The sequence below is a fragment of the Cherax quadricarinatus genome, unplaced genomic scaffold (genome assembly GCF_038502225.1).
Source record: "Cherax quadricarinatus isolate ZL_2023a unplaced genomic scaffold, ASM3850222v1 Contig3353, whole genome shotgun sequence".
In the NCBI taxonomy this organism is placed as follows: Eukaryota; Metazoa; Arthropoda; class Malacostraca; order Decapoda; family Parastacidae; genus Cherax; species Cherax quadricarinatus.
The window spans coordinates 22008-42872 of NW_027198379.1; the positions used below are offsets into that span (position 1 = coordinate 22008).

General features: G+C 39.4%; 1 protein-coding gene across 1 annotated transcript; it reads right to left on the bottom strand.

Annotated features, from left to right (window-relative positions):
- Nucleotides 1–445: 445 nt before the first annotated feature.
- LOC128691080 (sialin) lies at nt 446–19721 on the bottom strand (the record flags this gene model as incomplete). The annotated part of the gene is given in 3 exon segments (XM_070081612.1): nt 446–821; nt 4759–5000; nt 19589–19721. Coding segments are annotated over 3 exon segments (489 nt in total). The 3' UTR covers nt 446–584.
- Nucleotides 19722–20865: the final 1144 nt, after the last annotated feature.

The following is a 20865-nucleotide window of genomic DNA, read 5'->3' on the forward strand; positions in this document are numbered from 1 at the left end:
CAATGTCTGCTGTGAGAATGGGAAGAGACCTTAGAAGAGAAATGTTTATTTTTTGTAAGTACAAGATTTATAAAGTCGAAATTTTGTTTTTCCCTTTTTATGTTCTTTTACATTATAATCCCAAATGTCAAAAGCTTTTCAATAACCTGTCTGTATTATTTATTAATATCACATCTGAAAACATTTCAAGTTTATCTAGATTTTTCTTAAGCATATCTTGTGTTGTTCGTGACTGCGTATATTTTGTTGTTCAATGCTTTCTCACTCTTATGTCTTTTCAATATTTTTACTCAGGGGAAAAAACCCTGTTAACGCAGGGAGTAGAAAGTCACAGGTGAATATTTTGCTACTATCCTAATCAAACCAACGTTGCACTTTTTTCAGCAGAGAGAGAAGAGAGTGAGGAGAACAGCAGTGTCGACAGAAGGGGTAAAAAAAGAGAGAATTAGTGTTGACGGAGGGAGTAAAGAAGGGAGAGTCAGTATTGACAGTAGGAGTAAAGGAGGCAAAGAAAAAGTGTTGACAAAGAGTGTACAGAAGTTTGATACGGTAAAAAAAATCGAGAGAGAGTTTGTGTTGACACTCTAAATAAGTAAGTGAAGTAAAGTAAGTGCAGTGTAACAAAACAGAAAAAACTTGCCTTCCTCCTCCTGTTCCAGAATCACACTAGGGGGTTTGTAATTCTGGTCCGGGACGTTTTTGGGGTGTTGCTCATTCCAAGGCTGGATGTCAGCGGAGATGAAGACCACATAGAAGATGTTAGTGACCAGATACGTTCCTAATGAGATGAGGAAGACGGTCCTCCATGCACTCACTGTTTCCTGAAGGATGGGAGGTAATATTTAATTTAGACAAGAAAACTCTGGTAGAGCGAATGTGAGTGTTCTGTGAAATTAGGAAGGATTCATTGGCGTGTGAGAGTTTGGTGGAATGTGGGAATATTTGGCAGTGTGCAAGTGATCAGTAGAGTTTGTAAGTGCCTGGCAGAGTGTATAAGTAGAAATTTATGTTACGGGTAATAGTTGAGTGTTTTTATTGTCGAAATGTGTAGTCTGAACAATAAGCTTCTTCACTCGTATTCAGAAGTGGTTTGAAAAATGAACAAAGCAGTACTGGAGAGGTTAATATGTGGTGATCAGTCCCTGGTTGGGTCTGGTAGGAATGCTGGTGTGTTAAGGAGACTAAAATGATAGGAATAAAGGACTAGTTACCCCCTCCATATAAATTACTAAAAGGCCGCCCCCTTTCGCTTGTGTTGGGTGGTCGAGTACATTTTCAGATATAATGGATGGATTCTCCTTTTTCCAACACGCATATATTTAAGATCTTCACAATCGTTCAGAATATCTCTTTGTTTTATACCGAGTCTATCAGGTCACATATGACCTCGGTGAAGCAAGTGATTGTTGACATCATTTGATGGGGCACAGCAAGGCTTGCTGTGCCCCTTTGAGCCTATTCTGAACAAGGCTCAGTGGTGGGTGCTACACTTGATGCTGGAGGTTGGACAGTTGGGGTTTTGAAGATTGAGACACTTATGCAGCATATGGAAATCTTTATTCAGGAAACGTTCTACAAGATTGATGGACTGAACACATCGACTCCAGGTTGAGGGACTGATTACCTCATTCTCCTCCTCTCCTTACGCCTTCCTCTTTGTATTGGACTGATGAAGCCACTGTGTGGCGAAACGTTTCCTGAATAAAGATTTCCATATGCTGCATAAGTGTCTCAATCTTCAACTTGTCGGTTTTTCAAACCATTCATCACAGTTGGGGTTTTCCATGCTGTCCTGACTCAACAGAGCTTCTTGGGTAGTGGAGGTTCCAGGCATGAAGCTTCTTTGAATAAATGGCTTAGGAAACCTACAAGATGATGGATATGACACTTGTGCAACTCTTGGAAATCTTTATTTTGGTAACGTTTCTCTAGTCAGTGGCTTCATCAGTCCAGGGCAGGGAAACGGTGGACGATAATGAGTTTGAGGTAATTATATATAATCAGTCCCTCAGTCTGGAGTCGATATGTCCAGTCCATCAATTTTGGTATAAGTGCAGGATATTCACAGAGAAGGGGTGAGTCCACCACTATATATACTCGTTCTTGGTTATCTGTTGTTAGGTGACTATTCCGAAACGTTTCGCCTACACAGTATGCTTCTTCAGTAGAATACAGAGGATTTGTAGATGAATGGTTCAGAGAACCGACATGTTGATAAATTAGACACATGTGCAACTCTTGGGTATCTTTATTGAGGAAACGTTTCGCCACACAATGGCTTCATCAGTCCATACAAAGGAGAATCTTGAAGAACAGGAGGAGAATGAGGTAATCAGTCCCTCAACCTTGAGTCGATGTGGTCAGTCTAACAATCTTGAATATAAGATTGATGGACTGACCACATCGACTCAAGGTTGAGGGACTGATTACCTCATTCTCCTCCTGTTCTTCAAGATTCTCCTTTGTATGGACTGATGAAGCCACTGTGTGGCGAAACGTTTCCTCAATAAAGATACCCAAGAGTTGCACATGTGTCTAATTTATCAATCAGAATACAGAGGAACCAGCAGAAGCAGAAGATATGTAAAGACGATGTAATCAGTCCACCACCTTCGATGACGTAGTTATGAGGTGGTCAGTCCCTCAGCCTGGAGAAGCGTTCTCCATCATAGTGTGGAACAATGTGATACTGAAGTAACAGAATAGAGACTAATATAATGTCAAAGGTGCGGCGCATATGTTTGACGGCAGGACAGTAGAGTGACTGGGTAGCAAACCTACTGGGTAGGTCCTTGTTAAATCCAACCCTTCTCACTCGTAATTAGTGGTTAGGGAAAAAAGATATCAAAGATGTCCTCTGTACTAAGATACCGTTACGTTGCAGTGTGAATATAACAGTGGTATAAAATATCGACAAATGGATAAGCATTAGGACTGAAGAGGCCACTCGTGGCAAAACATTTCCTCAAATAAATTTCCTGAACAGTACATAAGCTTTACGTACCTGCTATAAAGGGGTAATGAGAAAAAAATCTGAGGATGTTATAGAAAACTGGACTTGATAGCACAAGAAGTTTTCTGTGAAGTGGAATTTGAAATGGAATTGTATGACAGAGCTGTAGATACCGTAAAAAGGTGCAGGAAATACAAAGAGAACCTTTGTTTTAATCGAGAATGTAGAGAGGCCAAGGACAAGAAAAGGTAGGTTACTATAAGAAGCACCAATTTTTTGTGTGGATGGTGAGGCTTAGATTAGGGTATGTACGGGCGAGGTGATTATTTTCCTGTGAAAGAGGGTCTTAAATGATGTTCAATTTCGCCAATGTTTTTCTTACATGTTCAAAGATAGGATTGTAAAGGAAATGAACACTATGATCCTGGGGAAAGATGTGGGATGAAAAGATAATGCATTTAATACAAGTAGAAGTTAACACAGTTGATGTTTGCTGATGACACGGTTCATATGGGAGATTCTTAAAAGAAGTTTCCAATGTTGGTGGAGGACTTTGAAAGGGTATATAAAAGGAAATTAAATGTGTACACAGGAAAGAACAAGGTGATGTGAATGACGAACACTCTAGGGGATGAAAGACTGGATCTCAGAATGGATGGAGTAAATGTCAACAGAAATTGGGGAGTGAACTTGTCAGCCAAAGAGTTGTGTGAAGATTCTTGATTAGAAATTTATTATAAATATTCCTTTCGCTACTGGCATGGACAACAAGACTATACAAAAAGATACGAGTACACTGAAGAAATATCCTAAAACATTATTCATTGAAACATCCATTAAGAAATTAAAATTTGAAGACGAGGTAATACCACTTGGCTCTATAACTATTATGGGAAATTAAGGCAATGTGTGGGGTCCCTTGTTTCAGTCGTGAATTTAGTCTGAAGTCTGCTGCTTCACTTCGGGGGTTATTCAATCAATGGGGTACTGTACACAAATAACCCGCACATAAAATAAGAGAAGCTTACGACGACGTTTCAGTCCGACTTGAACCATTGGTCCAAGTCGGACCGAAACGTCGTCGTAAGCTTCTCTCTTTTATGTGCGGGTTATTTGTGTATCGTTCCAGTCACGGTATTGTGCCTTTTTTGTTATTAATGGGGTACTGACCATATTCCTCACAGTAGGCAGTGTGGTTGAAATAGGCAGTTAATATGGTAATCTCTGAATGTCGAGTGTCACCTCTACACATGTGTACACCTGAATGCATTCACAATACTCACGTGGTAGTGATGGGGGCGGGTGATACCTGAGAAATACCTGTTGAATCACACAACTGCCTGGTTCAGCTAATGAGACCCTTGCTTGCGGTGATAGTGATGTATACTGTATTCAACGTGCAAAGTTCGTGAAGGGGTAGTCGTCTGTTTCACTACTGAAATGAGACTGACTTCCCTCGGCCCAGCTTGCCCCATGGACACTCAGACTAGCGGGCTAAAGGTGCCTACGGCTTAAATAATGTAAGGGACGTATAATACTACAGTAAGCTAACAACTATCTCTAACTTTGCTTAAATATATATGGTAGTAATGTTAGTATTGTAGTAATTGTAGAATATATAATTAGCCTAGGAGTTACGTGGCTAATTCTTAGTAATTAAGTATATACAGAATTGACACCTCTCTAGGCGTCGTACCCCCTTCCCTAAATTCTCCTTCCTGGGGGTTGGGCTTAAAGCTTCTGGAATATACTGATATTTTCTACACCTAAAAATAAGTAATCACACATAGACACGACTCACTCACGTTGCCATCAGTAATGCTGCCGGTGACCACTGGTGCGACGAATCCAGGTATAGTTGCCACTGTGTTGCTGAGGCCCAAGAGGGAACCTGCAAAGTTAGGGGAGAGGTCCTGAAGGGAGGATATATAGCCACTGTAGACGGCCCCATTGAGTCCGACTGCCACACACAACACTCCCATAGCCAGACTCTTGTCGCAGTTGACGAAACACATGGCAATGAGACCAAACGCTGGCCCAAATGCACCTGAGGAAACATCTAAATATAAGAATACAAGAAAGAAGAGCACTGCAGCAGGCCTACAGGCCCATGTAGGTAGGGGCAGCTCTCTCCCACACATTTATTTGTCCTACCTATATTTAAAGGTGCCATAGATTCCCATTTCAGTGACTATACAGTGGTTGCAAAAAGATCTATACATTTCCAATGCCAAAAAATCTATACATGAGATTTTGGTGTATACACTTCACTTGCGTTTCCGCCTTGAGAAAAGTGGGCAGAGCTTGTGATGACGTAGTGTACTGGAGCCCGTCTTCCTCCATTCTTCCCCATCATGCCACACTTCAGTGCAGGGTTGCAGATAGGCCATTTCACCTCCAAATATGTGAAATTTGGCCATTTTTTGAGCTATGCAGCCATGAAAAAAATAAGTTTGGCCAATTATGCAAATGTGGCCACTAATTTGGCCATTTTTACAAATATTACAAATCATGTGCACTATTTACTTAGTCTAATGTTGTTATCGCATTATAAATCTAGCTGTTGGTACCCCTTGATGCGTGTTTGGTTGGCGGTGACGCTTGATGCAAATTGACTGTTACTGAAAATGTTTGTTCGATGACGTCATAATGAGCCTTTGGGAGATGGCTTATAGTTTGTTACTAAGACTCCCTCAATAACACCAAGCATGCTTGAGCTTCGTTCTGTAATTGTATACGCTGAGGTCAGTGGTCACGTGTGGTCATACCTGCCTAAGCTCTTGGGAGTTAGCGTGGGCTGTTACCAAGCACCATGGCTTGTTGTAGTGTTTTAGAATCTCAGGTTCAAGTGTTAAAGGAAGAGGTTCTACTTCTTCAGGAAGAAAATAGGAAGCTGAAGCTTTACATAGATGGGTTTGGGAGTGAGTGTGAGATGAATTTACCTGGTAAGGAAGAAATGGTCATCAGAAGTGAGAGTGGCAGCTGCTTTAAGTGGCAAGTGGTTCACAGTTCAGATAGAAGGAAGATAAGGAGAGTTAATAGAGAAGATGTGAAGGTAGGAAATCGATTCTCTGTTCTCCAGAACGAGTGTACTTCAGTGGTTAGTGAGGTTGAAGGTACCACTGATTCCCCTGCTAATCAAGGTAAGAATATTTTAATAGGAGATTCTCAGGTAAGATATATGGACCGTGCTTTTTGTAACAGAGATAGAAAGGTCAGATAGACAGTGTGCCTCCCAGGAGCTGGTGTTGGTGACATAGTCAGCAGGGTGGATAATATTATGGCAGGTAATGGGAACAATCCCATTATCTGTCTTAGTGCTGGGGGTAATGACATTGGGAAGGACAGGAGACAGGAGCTGCTGGATAAGTACAGGTCAGCCATAGAAGTAGTCAGGTCTAAGGGAGGGATCCCAGTCATATGTAGCATCTTGCCTAGAAAGGGAGTGGGCAATGGATGGATGTCTAGTGCAATTGGCAAAAAATGCTCGCTGGACAGGTACTTCAAGGAACTTGCAATCCCATTCATTGATAACTGGAACAACTTCTATGGCAAACGTGATATGTATGCAAGGGATGGGGTTCATCTCTCTGGGGCTGGAGTGGTTGCATTAGCCAATTCGATTGAGGGGGTAATTGATGACTTGTCTAGGAATTTAAACTGATAGATTATAGAGGTATGGGTGTTTGTGGGAAACAATCATGCTGTAGCATTAAGGATAAAACAGCAGTTATTACCGGGATACCTCGGGGATATGTTTAAAATGTAATATTAAAAATAAAGTTGCTAGTAAAGGCAAATCAATTGACCAACAAACAAAGAGAGATAGTAGAAGGAAACGAGTGACTAGCTCCCTTAAGGTTTACTATACAAATAGTAGGAGTCTAAGAAATAAGACAGATGAGCTAAGATTACTTGCAAGTGTAGGTAATATGGATATTATTGGTATAACAGAGACCTGGTTCAACCTGAAAGATAAAGAAATGCCTTCTGAATGCAACATACAGGGTTATAAACTATTCCACACTGATAGGGTCAACAGGAAGGGTGGTGGAGTGGCGATGCCTGTCAAAGATAATTTAAATTGTTGTCTTTGACATGATATAAGATTAGAAACATTGGACACAGAATCTGTTTGGCTACAGTTTCCCGAGGGTCGTGACAAATTAATTTTGGGTGTGATTTATAGGCCCTCAAACCTTGATAGAGAGTGTAGTAAGTTGTTATGGGACGAAATTCATAAGGCATCTAGATATGAAAATGTTGTGTTAATGGGAGATTTTAAATTTAGACAAATTGATTGAAACAATATGGCAGAAAATCTTGAGTCTAGTGATTTTCTTGACATGGTTCAGGATTGCTTTTTAGAACCGCTTGTGATAGAACCAACTAGAGGAAACAATCTGCTTGACTTGGTTCTTGCCAACAAAGAATCACTAATTAATAATCTTGAGGTTAATGATGAGCTTGGGGAAAGTGATCACAAATCATTTAGTTTGAGTATATCATGGAATTACCCAGATAACTGCAATCAAATTCACTGTCCCAGACTTTCGTTTGGCCGAATTCATAGGACTGAGAAATAAACCTTGGTGGACTAAATTGGGATGTCCTGACTATGGGTCAGGGAGGTGATCTTGGTTGCCAATATGACGTTTTTCAGAGCATAGTTCTAGCTGCCCAGACAGCTTTTGTTCCGAGTAGGGAAATTAGATCTAACAAAAATGATCCCAAATGAATGAATAATAGATTAAAACATCTCATTGGTCAAAAGAGAGGCATATATAGGCATATCAAAAGAGGGGATGGGCAGTTAAGAAATCAATATATTAAATTAAAGTGAGAAATAAAAAACTAATAAGAAAAGCAAAAAGTGATTATGAGGCTAAGGTCGCAAGGGATTCGAAGACTAACCTAAAAGGGTTCTTTCAGGTATACAGAGGCAATATTAGGGACAAAATAGGCCCACTTAAGAGTAACACAGGTCAGATCACTGACAGTAATAAGGACATGTGTGAAATTTTCAATACTTTCTTCCTCTCAGTTTTTACCTGGGAAAATACTAGCGATATTCCTGAAAAAATAGATTATGTAGAACAGGACGATAATAAACTATGCACGATTGCTGTAACTAGTGACATGGTCCTCAGACAAATAGAGAAATTAAAACCTAACAAATCCCCAGGCCCTGATGAAGTGTTTGCAAGGGTGTTAAAGGCATGTAAAGATGAACTTTGGCATACCTTTGGCTAATCTTTTCAACATATCACTACAAACTGGCATAGTGCCTGATAAGTGGAAAATGGCAAATGTAATACCTATTTACAAGGCAGGTGACAGGTCCTTAGCTTCGAACTATAGAACAATAAGCCTTACGTCCACAGTGGGAAAATTTATGGAATCAATAATTGCCGAAGCAATTCGTAGCCATCTTGATAGGTATAAATTGATTAAAGAATCTCAACACGGTTTTACAAAGGGGCGTTCCTGTCTTACGAATTTATTAACTTTTTCACTAAGGTGTTTGAGGAGGTAGATCATGGTAATGAATATGATATTGTGTATATGGACTTCAGTAAGGCTTTCAATAGAGTTCCACATCAGAGGCTATTGAGGAAACTTAAGGCACAGGGAATAGGAGGAGAATTTTTTTCCTGGGTAGAGGCATGGCTGACAAATAGGCAGCAGAGAGTTTGCATAAATGGGGAGAAATCAGAATGGGGGCACGTCACAAGCGGTGTTCTGCAGGGGTCAGTGTTGGGCCCGTTGTTGTTCACAATTTACATAAACGACATAGATGAGAGAATAAATAGCGACATAAGCAAATTTGCTGATGACACCAAAACAGGGCGACTAATTCATTTTAATGAGGACACTAGAGCACTCCAGGATGATTTGAATAGACTGATGAATTGGTCAGAGAAGTGGCAGATGCAGTTTAATATAGACAAATGCAAAGTTCTAAATGTTGGATAGGAAAATAACCAGGTTGTTCTTCAACTGTATATATCTTTGGTTAGGCCTCATTTAGATTATGCTGCACAGTTCTGGGCACCGTATTACAGAATGAATATAAATGCACTGGAAAACGTGCAGAGGTGGATGATAAAGTTGATCCCATGTATCAGAAATCTTCCCTATGAGGATAGACTGAGGGCCCTGAATCTGCACTCTCTCGAAAGATATAGAATTAAGGGGGATATGATCGAGGTGTATAAATGGAAAACAGGAATAAATAAAGGGGATGTAAATAGCGTGCTGAAAATTTCCAGCCAAGACAGGACTCGCAGCAATGGTTTCAAGTTGGAGAAAATTCAGATTCAGGAAGGATATAGGAAAGCACTGGTTTTGTAATAGAGTTGTGGATGAGTGGAACAAACTCCCGAGTACAGTCATTCAGGCTAAAACGTTGTGTAGTTTTAAAAATAGGTTAGATAAATACACGAGTGGGTGTGGGTGGGTGTGAGTTGGACCTGGCTAGCTTGTGCCACTAGGTCTGATGCCTTGCTCCTTCCTTAAGTGGAAGTGACCTGACTAAGTGGGTCATTGGGCTAATTGGGTGGGGGAACATGGACCTGCGTCGCATGGGTCAGTAGGCCTGTTGCAGTGTTCCTTCTTTCTTATGTTCTACTAACAAGTACACAAAGCTCCCGCTCGCTATTGCTGCTATAAACATGATCCAGTTCTGAAAAATTAAACACATGTACAACACTTGGGTATCTTTAATGAGGAAATGCTTCGCCACACAGTGGCTTCATCAGTCCATACAAAGAAGAACGGTGAAGAACAGGAGGAGTTTGAGGTAATCGGTCCCTCAGCCTTGGATTAATGTGGTCAGTCCCTCAATCTTAAAAAGAATACACCATATGTGCAAAAAAGTAGCTTATATGCTGTAGGCAGGAGAGGTGGAGCAGCGGTGGGTGGTATCACATTTGTCCAATGTGGACATAGGACATGCCCAAGGAATGTCAGATAGGAATGTAGATGAATGGTTCTCTGAACCATTCATCTACATTCCTGTCTGGCACAGCAACGTCTTGGGATCTTAATAGAGAATTCTTCAGTTGCCTAACCCTTGGTCATGACCTACTTCCACATTGGAGAAATGTGATACCACCTACGACTGCTGCACCTCTCCTGCCTACAGTATATAAGCTACTTCTTCGCACATATGGTGTATTTCTTTCAAGATTGATGGACTGACCACATCGACTCAAGACTGAGGGACTGATTACCTCCTCCTGTTCTTCACCGTTCTTCTTTGTATGGACTGATGAAACCACTGTGTGGCGAAACGTTTCCTCATTAAAGATACCCAAGTGTTGCACATGTGTCTAATTTATCAACTTGTCGGTTTTCTGAACCATTCATCTATGATCCAGTTCTGTCGATAAATACCACCAAACAGGCTGCAGCTTCGTTTTGTACTCGTATAAAACACGTACGCAACAGCCATACCGGCTTGGGTCCATGTTTGTTTTGATCGTCTCTAGTTAGTTACGATGCAGACTTTGTTGCAAGTGTTGTTCTGTTGTATGATATCAGACATTTGGTGATCTTTTCTGATAGTTCTGTCTCGTAAACTTTGATACTGGAATATTTTACATAAACTTTACCCACATTGTGACATAATACAAGTAATAATACAAGTAATAATACAAGTAATAATACAAGTAATAATAAAAGTAATAATACAAGTAATAATACAAGTAATAATACAAGTAATAATACAAGTAATAATACAAGTAATAATACAAGTAATAATACAAGTAATAATACAAGTAATAATACAAGTAATAATACAAGTAATAATACAAATAATAATACAAGTAGTAATACAAGTAATAATACAAGTAATAATACAAGTAATAATACAAGTAATAATACAAGTAATAATACAAATAATAATACAAGTAGTAATACAAGTAATAATACAAGTAATAATACAAGTAATAATACAAGTAATAATACAAGTAATAATACAAGTAATAATACAAGTAATAATACAAATAATAATACAAGTAGTAATACAAGTAATAATACAAGTAATAATACAAGTAATAATACAAGTAATAATACAAGTAATAATACAAATAATAATACAAGTAGTAATACAAGTAATAATACAAGTAATAATACAAGTAATAATACAAGTAATAATACAAGTAATAATACAAGTAATAATACAAGTAATAATACAAGTAATAATACAAGTAATAATACAAGTAATAATACAAGTAATTTCGTAAAACTGGTGATTAAGTGATTTTAGTATAATTATTGAATAACTTTTTAATATCGTGTATAAACTCGTTCTTTATCTTGTTTATATTATTATTTTCTCTTTACCAGATTAGTGTTTGTTGTGTCACATTAGTATTTGCAGGATTATTATTAGTTTTTTGTTTCTGCATTTTCTGAATTGAGATATTTAGTTTTTTTCAAGCCCTTTAAAATGCCTAAGTACAAAACTGATAATAGAAGTGAAAGAAAATATACAAAAGAGTGGAAAGTAAAATATTTTTGAGTGAAATCCTCGGATGATGAGCAGAATGCATATTGCACGTATTGCAACACTAACTTGCTGCTAAAACTTTATAACATATCTGTTCATGGAAAATCAAAGAAACACCAAGATAAATCTGCCAGTACTTCACAAACAACTCTAGATAAAGTTATCAAATCATCCTTGAATGACCAGGAAAAACAAACAGAAATAGAACTTAGCCTTGCATGTCATTCTTCACTGTAAGTATTTTATGTTTAATTAAGATAAGATAAAGTAAGATTTCGTTTGGATTTTTTACCACAGAGGGTTAGCCACCCATAATAACCCAAGAAAGGCAGTACGTCATCGAGGACTGTCTGACTTATTACCATTGGGGTCTTCGATCTTGTCCCCCAGGATGCAACCCACACCAGTCGACTAGCACCCAGGTACCTATTTGCTGTTAAATGAATAGGACAGCAGGTCTGAGGAAACGCGTCGAAATGTTTCTACTCCACCGGGAACCGAACCCGGGCCCTCCGTGTGTGAAGCGAGAGGTTTGCCAGCCAGGCCATATATAGGCATAATTTATGTACACTTAATTGTTGGTATGTTAATTCACACAATTCAATCATTTTATATCTTTGGCCATATTTTTGGGCTAATAATTTTCCAGAGTGGCCATTTTTTGCCATATTTTCCTTAAATTTTGGCCATTAGCTGCTGTGTTCATCTGGCAACCCTGCTTCAGTGCTCTGCCAGAGCTCGGTGAGGAAGAAGGTTTGTTAAGGTGTTCCTCAGTACGCCTTTTTTTCACTTGACCACGAACTTTGCCACGCTATATCTCCGCTTTAAGTGGTCAGAATGGGTCGAACTAAACTCTCAATTGCAGAGAAGACCCGTGCACTCACCCTGTTAGAACAAGATATGTCTGTGATATGTGTTGCTGCAGACCTGAAGGTGATTAGGATGGCAATTTACAACCTCAAGAAAGCACCGTACCACCCAGGAAATTGGGCTCTGGGACCCCCAAAAAAGACTTCTTTTCTCACAGACAAGATTCTGAAGAGGGAAGTGTTATCAGATCCTCCCATAACAGCCGCAGATCTCAAGAAAAAGCATTCTGCACTCCTGAATGACGTCGCAGTGCGAACCATTCAGTACTGACTGCAAAAGGACCTGAAAATGTCAGCTGGACGTGCCGCCAAGAAGCCCATGCTAACTGAAGCCATGAAGAAGAAACGGCTTCAGTTCTGCATGAAGTACAAGGATTGGACCTCAGGCAAGTGGTAGAAAGTGATGTTCACCGACGAGAATACCTTCAGGCTCGTCAGGAGAGGCTCCAAGACCGTCTGTCGTCCCAGTGGTGTGTCCCGTTATGACCCGCGGTACGCCGTAAAGACAGTGAAGCACCCTGACAGTGTTATGGTCTCGGGTGCTTTTAGTGGTTATAAGGGCAGAGGTGGACTATACTTCCTTCCTAAGAACATTACGATGAAAGGAAGTAATTATATCGAGGTATTAAGGGACCATATGCTGACATTTTTGTACTTTCACGAGTGTGATTTTTTTATGCATGGTGGTGCCCCTACCCATAAGTCAAAAGCAGTGCAAAAGTTCCTTGAGGACAATAATATCAGTGTTTTGGAGTGGCCAGGCAATTCCCCTTACCTAAATCCTATCGAGAATGCTTGACATGTGGTGAAAAATGAGATTGCAATAGCTCGACCCACCAACATCACGGACCTAAAGGAGGCACTGAAGAAGCTTTGGATCAACATGAACGCCTCCTCATTCTCCACCTTCGCCACTTCGATGCCCAGGCGACTTCACATGGTGATAAAGAACATTGGTAACATGACCAAGTACTAGTTGAAAGCTAAAAAGTGATAATAAAATGCATTTTTTCGTTTTATAGTCCAAAAATGGTTAATGTATAGATTTATTTTTGTTGCCATTGTATACTAAAATTTGTACATGAATGATATACAGTACCAACAAGATGAAAATTTTCATGTTGTTGATATTGTATATAATTCATATAATTCATGTACAACTTGTCACACACTTCAACATCATGGAATCTTGGTTCAGAGGACATCTGCACAACCTTCATCACTATTACTACTACTACTAGCCCGTCCCTCGGGTATGACCTACTTCCACTGGGGAATCCCGCCTACCAGTGACAATGTCTTCTTCTGCTACAAGTCCCTTACCACCTGTCGCCAGCGCAAATGCGTCAGCCTTCTTGCCTGTTTTACAATATACAAATGGTTATAACTATGACCATAACTTTTAAAGGGGTAGACCAGTAAGCCAGCGGAAGGCCTAGGTCAGATGACCAAAAGCTTCAAAGGTGAGTCATCATCTGACTAAGACCTACGTCAGGAAACACTTGTCCTGTTTCCTGACAAATTTTACCCTAACCTTGCCTGTGTTCTAGTTTCTCCACGACTGCCGTGCTCTTCACACCAAATCCAAAACTGAGGGACAGTTTACCTCATTTTTGTATATAGTTCAACTGTCTTCTAGTTAGTCCTTCATTTTGTATTGATAAAGCCACTGGATGGCGAAAGATCTGCAGTAAAGATACCCAGCTGTTGCACCATATCTAGTTTTCACACTAGAGTTTGTTTCACCCATCCAGAGCTCTAATGTAAAACCAATGCTTTTCTATGTCCTTTCTAAATGTTTTTTTTTTTCAAACTTGAACCCACTGCTGTTTGTCCTGACTTGGTTAGACACTAATCTTGCTGTTTATTTCTCATTAGTTTATTAGTGTCTTCCATTTGAGTTCTCACAATAAAATGTCTCATCAATGGCATATGTGTCTTTTTACCTGACATGAACTATCATGTTTTCCTTCTTTCGTTTCTGGTGCTGCAAATCATTTGTTTCCCATAAACTCGAATGCTAATATCTTCAATAAAGTTCTTTACAACTCAGCAAAGGCTCCCATCGACAGAGTTGGTTAAAGGTACCACCCATGCCCCTGAGATGCATCTTATCTCTCGCATTCATTTCATATTTGCCAAAGTTTTCAATGAATGTGATTTGCAAGTTCTTTGTATTACTTATCTAGCCAACAATTTACATTAATTGCTCTAGACATCCATTCATTGCCCACTCTTCTAGGCAGATTGTTACATATGATCAGGATCCCTCCCTTGGACCTAATTCGATCTATTGTTTTCCTGTACTTAGAAGTTCCTGTCTCATGTCTCTAGTGACACCATATTCCCAGCACTAAGGCAGAAAATGATCCTGTTCCCATTACCTAACATAATATTACTCAACCTGTTGACTATGTCATCAACACCAGATCCAAAGGAAACACACCTTCTGTCTCACCTTCCTATCCCTGTTACACAAGGCACGGTTCACTTATCTAACTTATGAGTTGCCGACAACGAGGATATGTTTACCTTTATTAGTTAAAGAGTAAGTGGTACCTATATCGTCACTGATCAAAGAACAGAAAAGCTATTTCTTTCACTGAAATCTGCTCCTATAACATTCATCAATTTCATGTTTCTGCCATTACTGTAACCCCACTTCTCACTCGTTACTACTACTAACCTCTTCATCATTGTTAGTAACCTGTTTTCTTTTGCTAACCCCCAACAATCTCACACACATTGTTATATTTAATCCAAGCAAATTTTCAATTTCTCATTTATCTGCTTAAGAAGTAGAACCTTCTCGTTTAACACATTGAGATATGACACTAAAATGCTATTACAGTTAGCAAGGTATCACAATAACACTTCACTATTTCCTCAACACAGAAATAGCGCCGATCGTACTGGAACCGAATTCTGGTTAGTCTAACACAACACCTGAGGCTGGGTGGAGGAGGTCATGTCTGACTCTGAGAAGTGGACCACAAGTCTGAGTCTGTATATTAAAGCACAAGTCTGAGTCTAAGTATTGGAGAACAATTTTGAGTCGGAGTAATGGTAGACAAGTCTGAGTCTTTGTATAAATGGTTTAGAAACAGATAAATTTATAAATGAGACAGTTTTGCAACATTTGAGTATCTAATTCTGGAAGCGTTACGCCAGCCAGTGGCTTCTTAAGTCCAATACAAAGAACGGTGAACATGAAAATGGTACACAGTACCGACAAGTTGATAAAACACATATGCAACAGTTAGGTATCTTCATTCCGAAACGTTTAGCCTACACGGTAGGCTTCCTCAGACGAGTACAGAGGAGTTTAGCAGAAGCAGTAGAGACGTGAATACAATGTAATCAGCCCATCACTCTTAAAGACTAAGTTTTGAGGTGGTGAGTCCCTCAGCCTTGAGAAGAGTTATGTTCCACAGTCAGAAACAGTGTGAAGTTTAAGCAGCAGTATGGAGACTTATGTGGCGTCAGAATATATAAGTTTCCATACTGACCACCTACTACTTCTGCTAAACTATTCTGTACTCGACTAAGGAAGCCTACTGTGTAGGCGAAACATTTCGAATAAAGATACCTAACTGTTGCATATGTGTCTTACTAATCACAAAGAACGGTGAATGATGAACATTTGAGGTAATCAGAACATATCGACTACAGGATGAGGGACTGGTTACCTTAAACGCCTCCTTATCTTCACTGTTCTGTATACTGGACTGAACAAGCCACTAGCTGAAGTAACTTTTCCAAAATAAAGATACCCAAATGTTGCACAAGTGTCTCATTAAGTCTGAGGCTGGGTAGTAGAGGACAAGTCAGACTCTAATTAATGAATGACAAGTCTGAGGGCAGGGTGATGATGTAGGTACCAGGATATTCAATGAAAGGATTGAAGGAAAATGTGAAGGTGGCGTTGAGTGACTGAGATATATGTTGAGAATATAAGACAAGAATGAGTGGAAGCAAATACGAGCGAGTGGAGGTGTGTATTCAGCAACAATAAAGGCAGGGGTGTTGTCAGTGTCATGCTGTCAAACGAGTGTCCTATGTGATTTGACGTACTGTTCGAGTGTGAATGAGATCGTATTTGATAAAGACTCGGTGTTTCGGGAAATACTGACTCTAGTTTGAAAGTTGGGATATACCTACACTTTGAAAATGAAGTGCGAAATGTGCGTCATTGATTCAATAATATCCATGATAACTGTGGCCAACTCTGCAACGTAAAAGTAATGAGTTATTATTGTCTATCCAGATCATTATTTTCACTACAGAGTATTAATGAATCTAAGCACTTCAGTATGGACACCACAGCAACATCAGTTATCATACACATAAAACAAATCTATTTATCACTTAACACAGCAGACATGTCACTCAAGTTAGCACATACGTTCCTCATGATAAACCTTCAAGACAATAGAGGTATATCTGCAGACGCCATCACCTCAGCAAGTGGAAGATGGCAGGTCCACGCATACATCAGCACCTCAGCAAAACAAAATGGGTCTTGTCACACTCTATCACAACAGTATGCCTCGACTGTGAAAAGCGTAATATTTAATAAGAAACTCAGTGAAGCATGAAAGTCAGACATCAATTAGAAGCAGGGAAGAACCGTACCTGCATATTCAAACTGTGGAGAGGAGAGTGTAACATTAATTAAAAATTATCCATGATATCTTTGTGCTAGAGGGAAGCATGAACGTAATGATTCAAGACTGATTATCCAGGTCATAATTTCATACAAAGCAGATCAATGAGCCTAAGTAAATCTCAATAAACACCAGAGGCACGTCATACAGTGTCACTTAATACAGCAGACATATCACTCAAGGTATCATTTACGTACCCCTCGGCACAAGAGAGGGAACAGCAGACGCTTTAACCTAGCATAAGGAAGAAGACCAGGTTACACACAGGAAGTCAGCACAGGAGAGAGAGATTGAGAGAGCGAAGGACAGATAACTCAAGAACTATCTTCCTCCTAAATTAAGGGCTATAGGTTATTAACTAAATGTTCAAATCAAAGACAGATGTGAAGACGGGTGTCTTCCCACCCTCAACTCCTTCTGGCTAATTCTTGTCAAAACAGGAAGGAAAATAGACCAATCCATATTGAATAATGGTATGGACTCCGTTGAAGAGATGATATTGGAGGGAATGGCTTACACTACGTCTTTGTAAATAGTACTGTTTCTGTTTTACCTATTCATCTCATACTCTGCTGGTGATCACAGGGCTGTGCTTATCAGTGTTTCCATCTCTGGATATAATTAACTAGTTCTGTAATGACTAAGCAACTACCTACGGATGATAGGACACACATGCATACACATACGACATCTTTATTGGATACGTTTCGATCCTGGGACCATGGGCACTTCTACTTAGACACAACAACGGGAGGAAACTGTTTTTAGCAGAGAAAGTTTTTTATTGGTTAATTAAGATCAGGTGTCAGATCAATTAATCGCCATGTTAGGAAGCACGAGAGAATCAGGGTGGTGTTGTATCATAAGGGCAATGGTAGTTAAGATGAAGGTTTTGTCTGCTCTTTACTTCATGTGTTGAAGAAACAAAGCTCTAAGGTGAAATATCATATACACCGAAGGAAAGCAGAATTAATCTGCAGAGAATCCAATATTGATAGACGCCACTGAAATGAAATATCCTTGATATTTCCAATCCTATAGAACAAAGAACAGGCAAGTCAATCATTTCAACTATCCTTACACATTTGATACTTCTCCACGCTTATTCCTTGAAGTCATGTAGAACACAATTAGATAACCAGATGCATTCACCTTATCTTTACCTGCAACATGCTTGCAATATTTGGAATGATCAAGGTCCCAGGAGCTTAAAATATCTAATAACAATGTAGGAAGTGTATGTCTGAATTTGTGTTCTTTCATCCATAACGAATGATTCGTTAAACCTTCTACAGTTACTTATTTCAACAACTACTACTGTTACAAACTAGCTTGTCTCGTCGTCTTGTTGCAGTTGCTGAGTAACCATAAGTAATTCGTTGACTTCAGATTGCCCCTACACAATATCTAGTTGAAACCTACATTTGCGAGATATTTGTCCAGCTTTAGCGGATAGTTTATTCCACTGTGCTATGTCTCAGCTTTCAGAGAATCATTTGCATACGTTCGTACTGCGACTTCTGCCCAGCAGTATCATTCTATATTTTTGAGTTATTGGCTCATTCAGTTCTTCAAATAGTTCTCCGAGATTTTTTCAAAACTAAAAAAAAAAAGTGGAGTGCTAAGAGTTTATCTTCATATGGTTTTTTTCTGAGTGACGGTGCAGGTTTGGTATCTCGTCTCTGTACTCTCTCCAGTACATCGTTATCTTGTATATAATTTGAAAAACAAAACTGGACAACAATTTTACGATGAGGTTTGACATGTTCCTTATATATTAAATATTGTATTGCGTTTTGTTTTCGAAGATCCTAAGTATGAATACTAGCATTCATTTAGCTTCAATTACTCGGAGATAGGCATTATTTGTTGCTTCAGAGGTTGTTGAACATGATTTATAAGAGGTCATTTCCGTCATTTATTTTGGATAGTTTGCTGCAAACATTTAGTAATCATTTTTGACATTATTATAACCAAATGAATTACTTTGAATGTGTCTACGTTGAAACTCGTCTTCACGACTTTAACTACAATACCAACTCTTTCAGGTCACTTTGAATACTGGGACAATCCTTTTTGTATGGGGCACAAAAAATGCGGATAACGCCATGATCGGGAAAAGTGCCAATGCCGGGACACTCCACTTATTACGTCTAGCCATTCAGATATTTTTTCGTCAAGTACTGCTCTGTTTCCTGTGTGTAAGCCAGTCAATTAAGAATAGATAGAAAGATAGATAGATAGATAGATAGAGAGAGAGAGAGAGAGAGAGAGAGAGAGAGAGAGAGAGAGAGAGAGAGAGAGAGAGAGAGAGAGAGAGAGAGAGAGAGAGAGAGTATATGAGAACTCAAGCCATCAGTCCCGGACCATACACAAAATCGACCAAACTCACCAAAAAAGATTGGTCAAATACTCCTCAGCACAAGAGAGGATAAGGCCACACACGCACACACATTATCGCAACAGTAGACAGAGATCATACGGTAACTCACAAGAAAAAAATAGGGAAGCACAACACACACAATCATCTCAGTACATAATAGACGACATTGAATCAAATACTTCTGTTAAGTGTGCCACTTACCGATAATCATGGAGATCCTTCTGACGGCCAGGTTAGAGACCTTGCCAGCAGCGAGGAGCCTGTCAACAATGCTGCAATACACCAGGCTGAAGATCCACGTAATCAGATAAGGAAGAGCAGACAACAGTCCATTCTGTGGGATGAAAGCTGACACTCATGAACTTAGCTAAGTAAGGAAGGAGGTGGTACACATAGATAACATGAGGGAAACCCGAACCAACCAAATGTAACCATGGGTATTTAGTCCCATGTATAGGTAGTAGGTTGGTAGACAGCAACCACCCAGGGAAGTACTACCGTCCTGCCAGATGACTGTGAAACAAAAACCTGTAACTGTTTTGCATGATGGTAGGATTGCTGGTTTCTTTTTCTGTCTCATAAACACGCTAGATAACAGGGATATCTTGCTACTCCTACTTACACTTTGGTCACACTTCACAGACACGCACATGCATATATATATACATACATCTAGGTTTTTCTCCTTTTTCTAAATAGCTCTTGTTCTTCTTTATTTCTTCTATTGTCCATGGGGAAGTGGAAAAGAATCTTTCCTCCGTAAGCCATGCGTGTCGTATGAGGCGACTAAAATGCCGGGAGCAATGGGCTAGTAACCCCTTCTCCTGTATACATTTACTAAAAAAGAGAAGAAGAAAAACTTTATAAAACTGGGATGCTTAAATGTGCGTGGATGTAGTGCGGATGACAAGAAACAGATGATTGCAAATGTTATGAATGAAAAGAAGTTGGATGTCCTGGCTCTAAGCGAAACAAAGCTGAAGGGGGTAGGAGAGTTTCAGTGGGGGGAAATAAATGGGATTAAATCTGGAGTATCTGAGAGAGTTAGAGCAAAGGAAGGGGTAGCAGTAATGTTAAATGATCAGTTATGGAAGGAGAAAAGAGAATATGAATGTGTAAATTCAAGAATTATGTGGATTAAAGTAAAGGTTGAATGCGAGAAGTGGGTCATAATAAGCGTGTATGCACCTGGAGAAGAGAGGAATGCAGAGGAGAGAGAGAGATTTTGGGAGATGTTAAGTGAATGTATAGGAGCCTTTGAACCAAGTGAGAGAGTAATTGTGGTAGGGGACCTGAATGCTAAAGTAGGAGAAACTTTTAGAGAGGGTGTGGTAGGTAAGTTTGGGGTGCCAGGTGTAAATGATAATGGGAGCCCTTTGATTGAACTTTGTATAGAAAGGGGTTTAGTTATAGGTAATACATATTTTAAGAAAAAGAGGATAAATAAGTATACAAGATATGATGTAGGGCGAAATGAC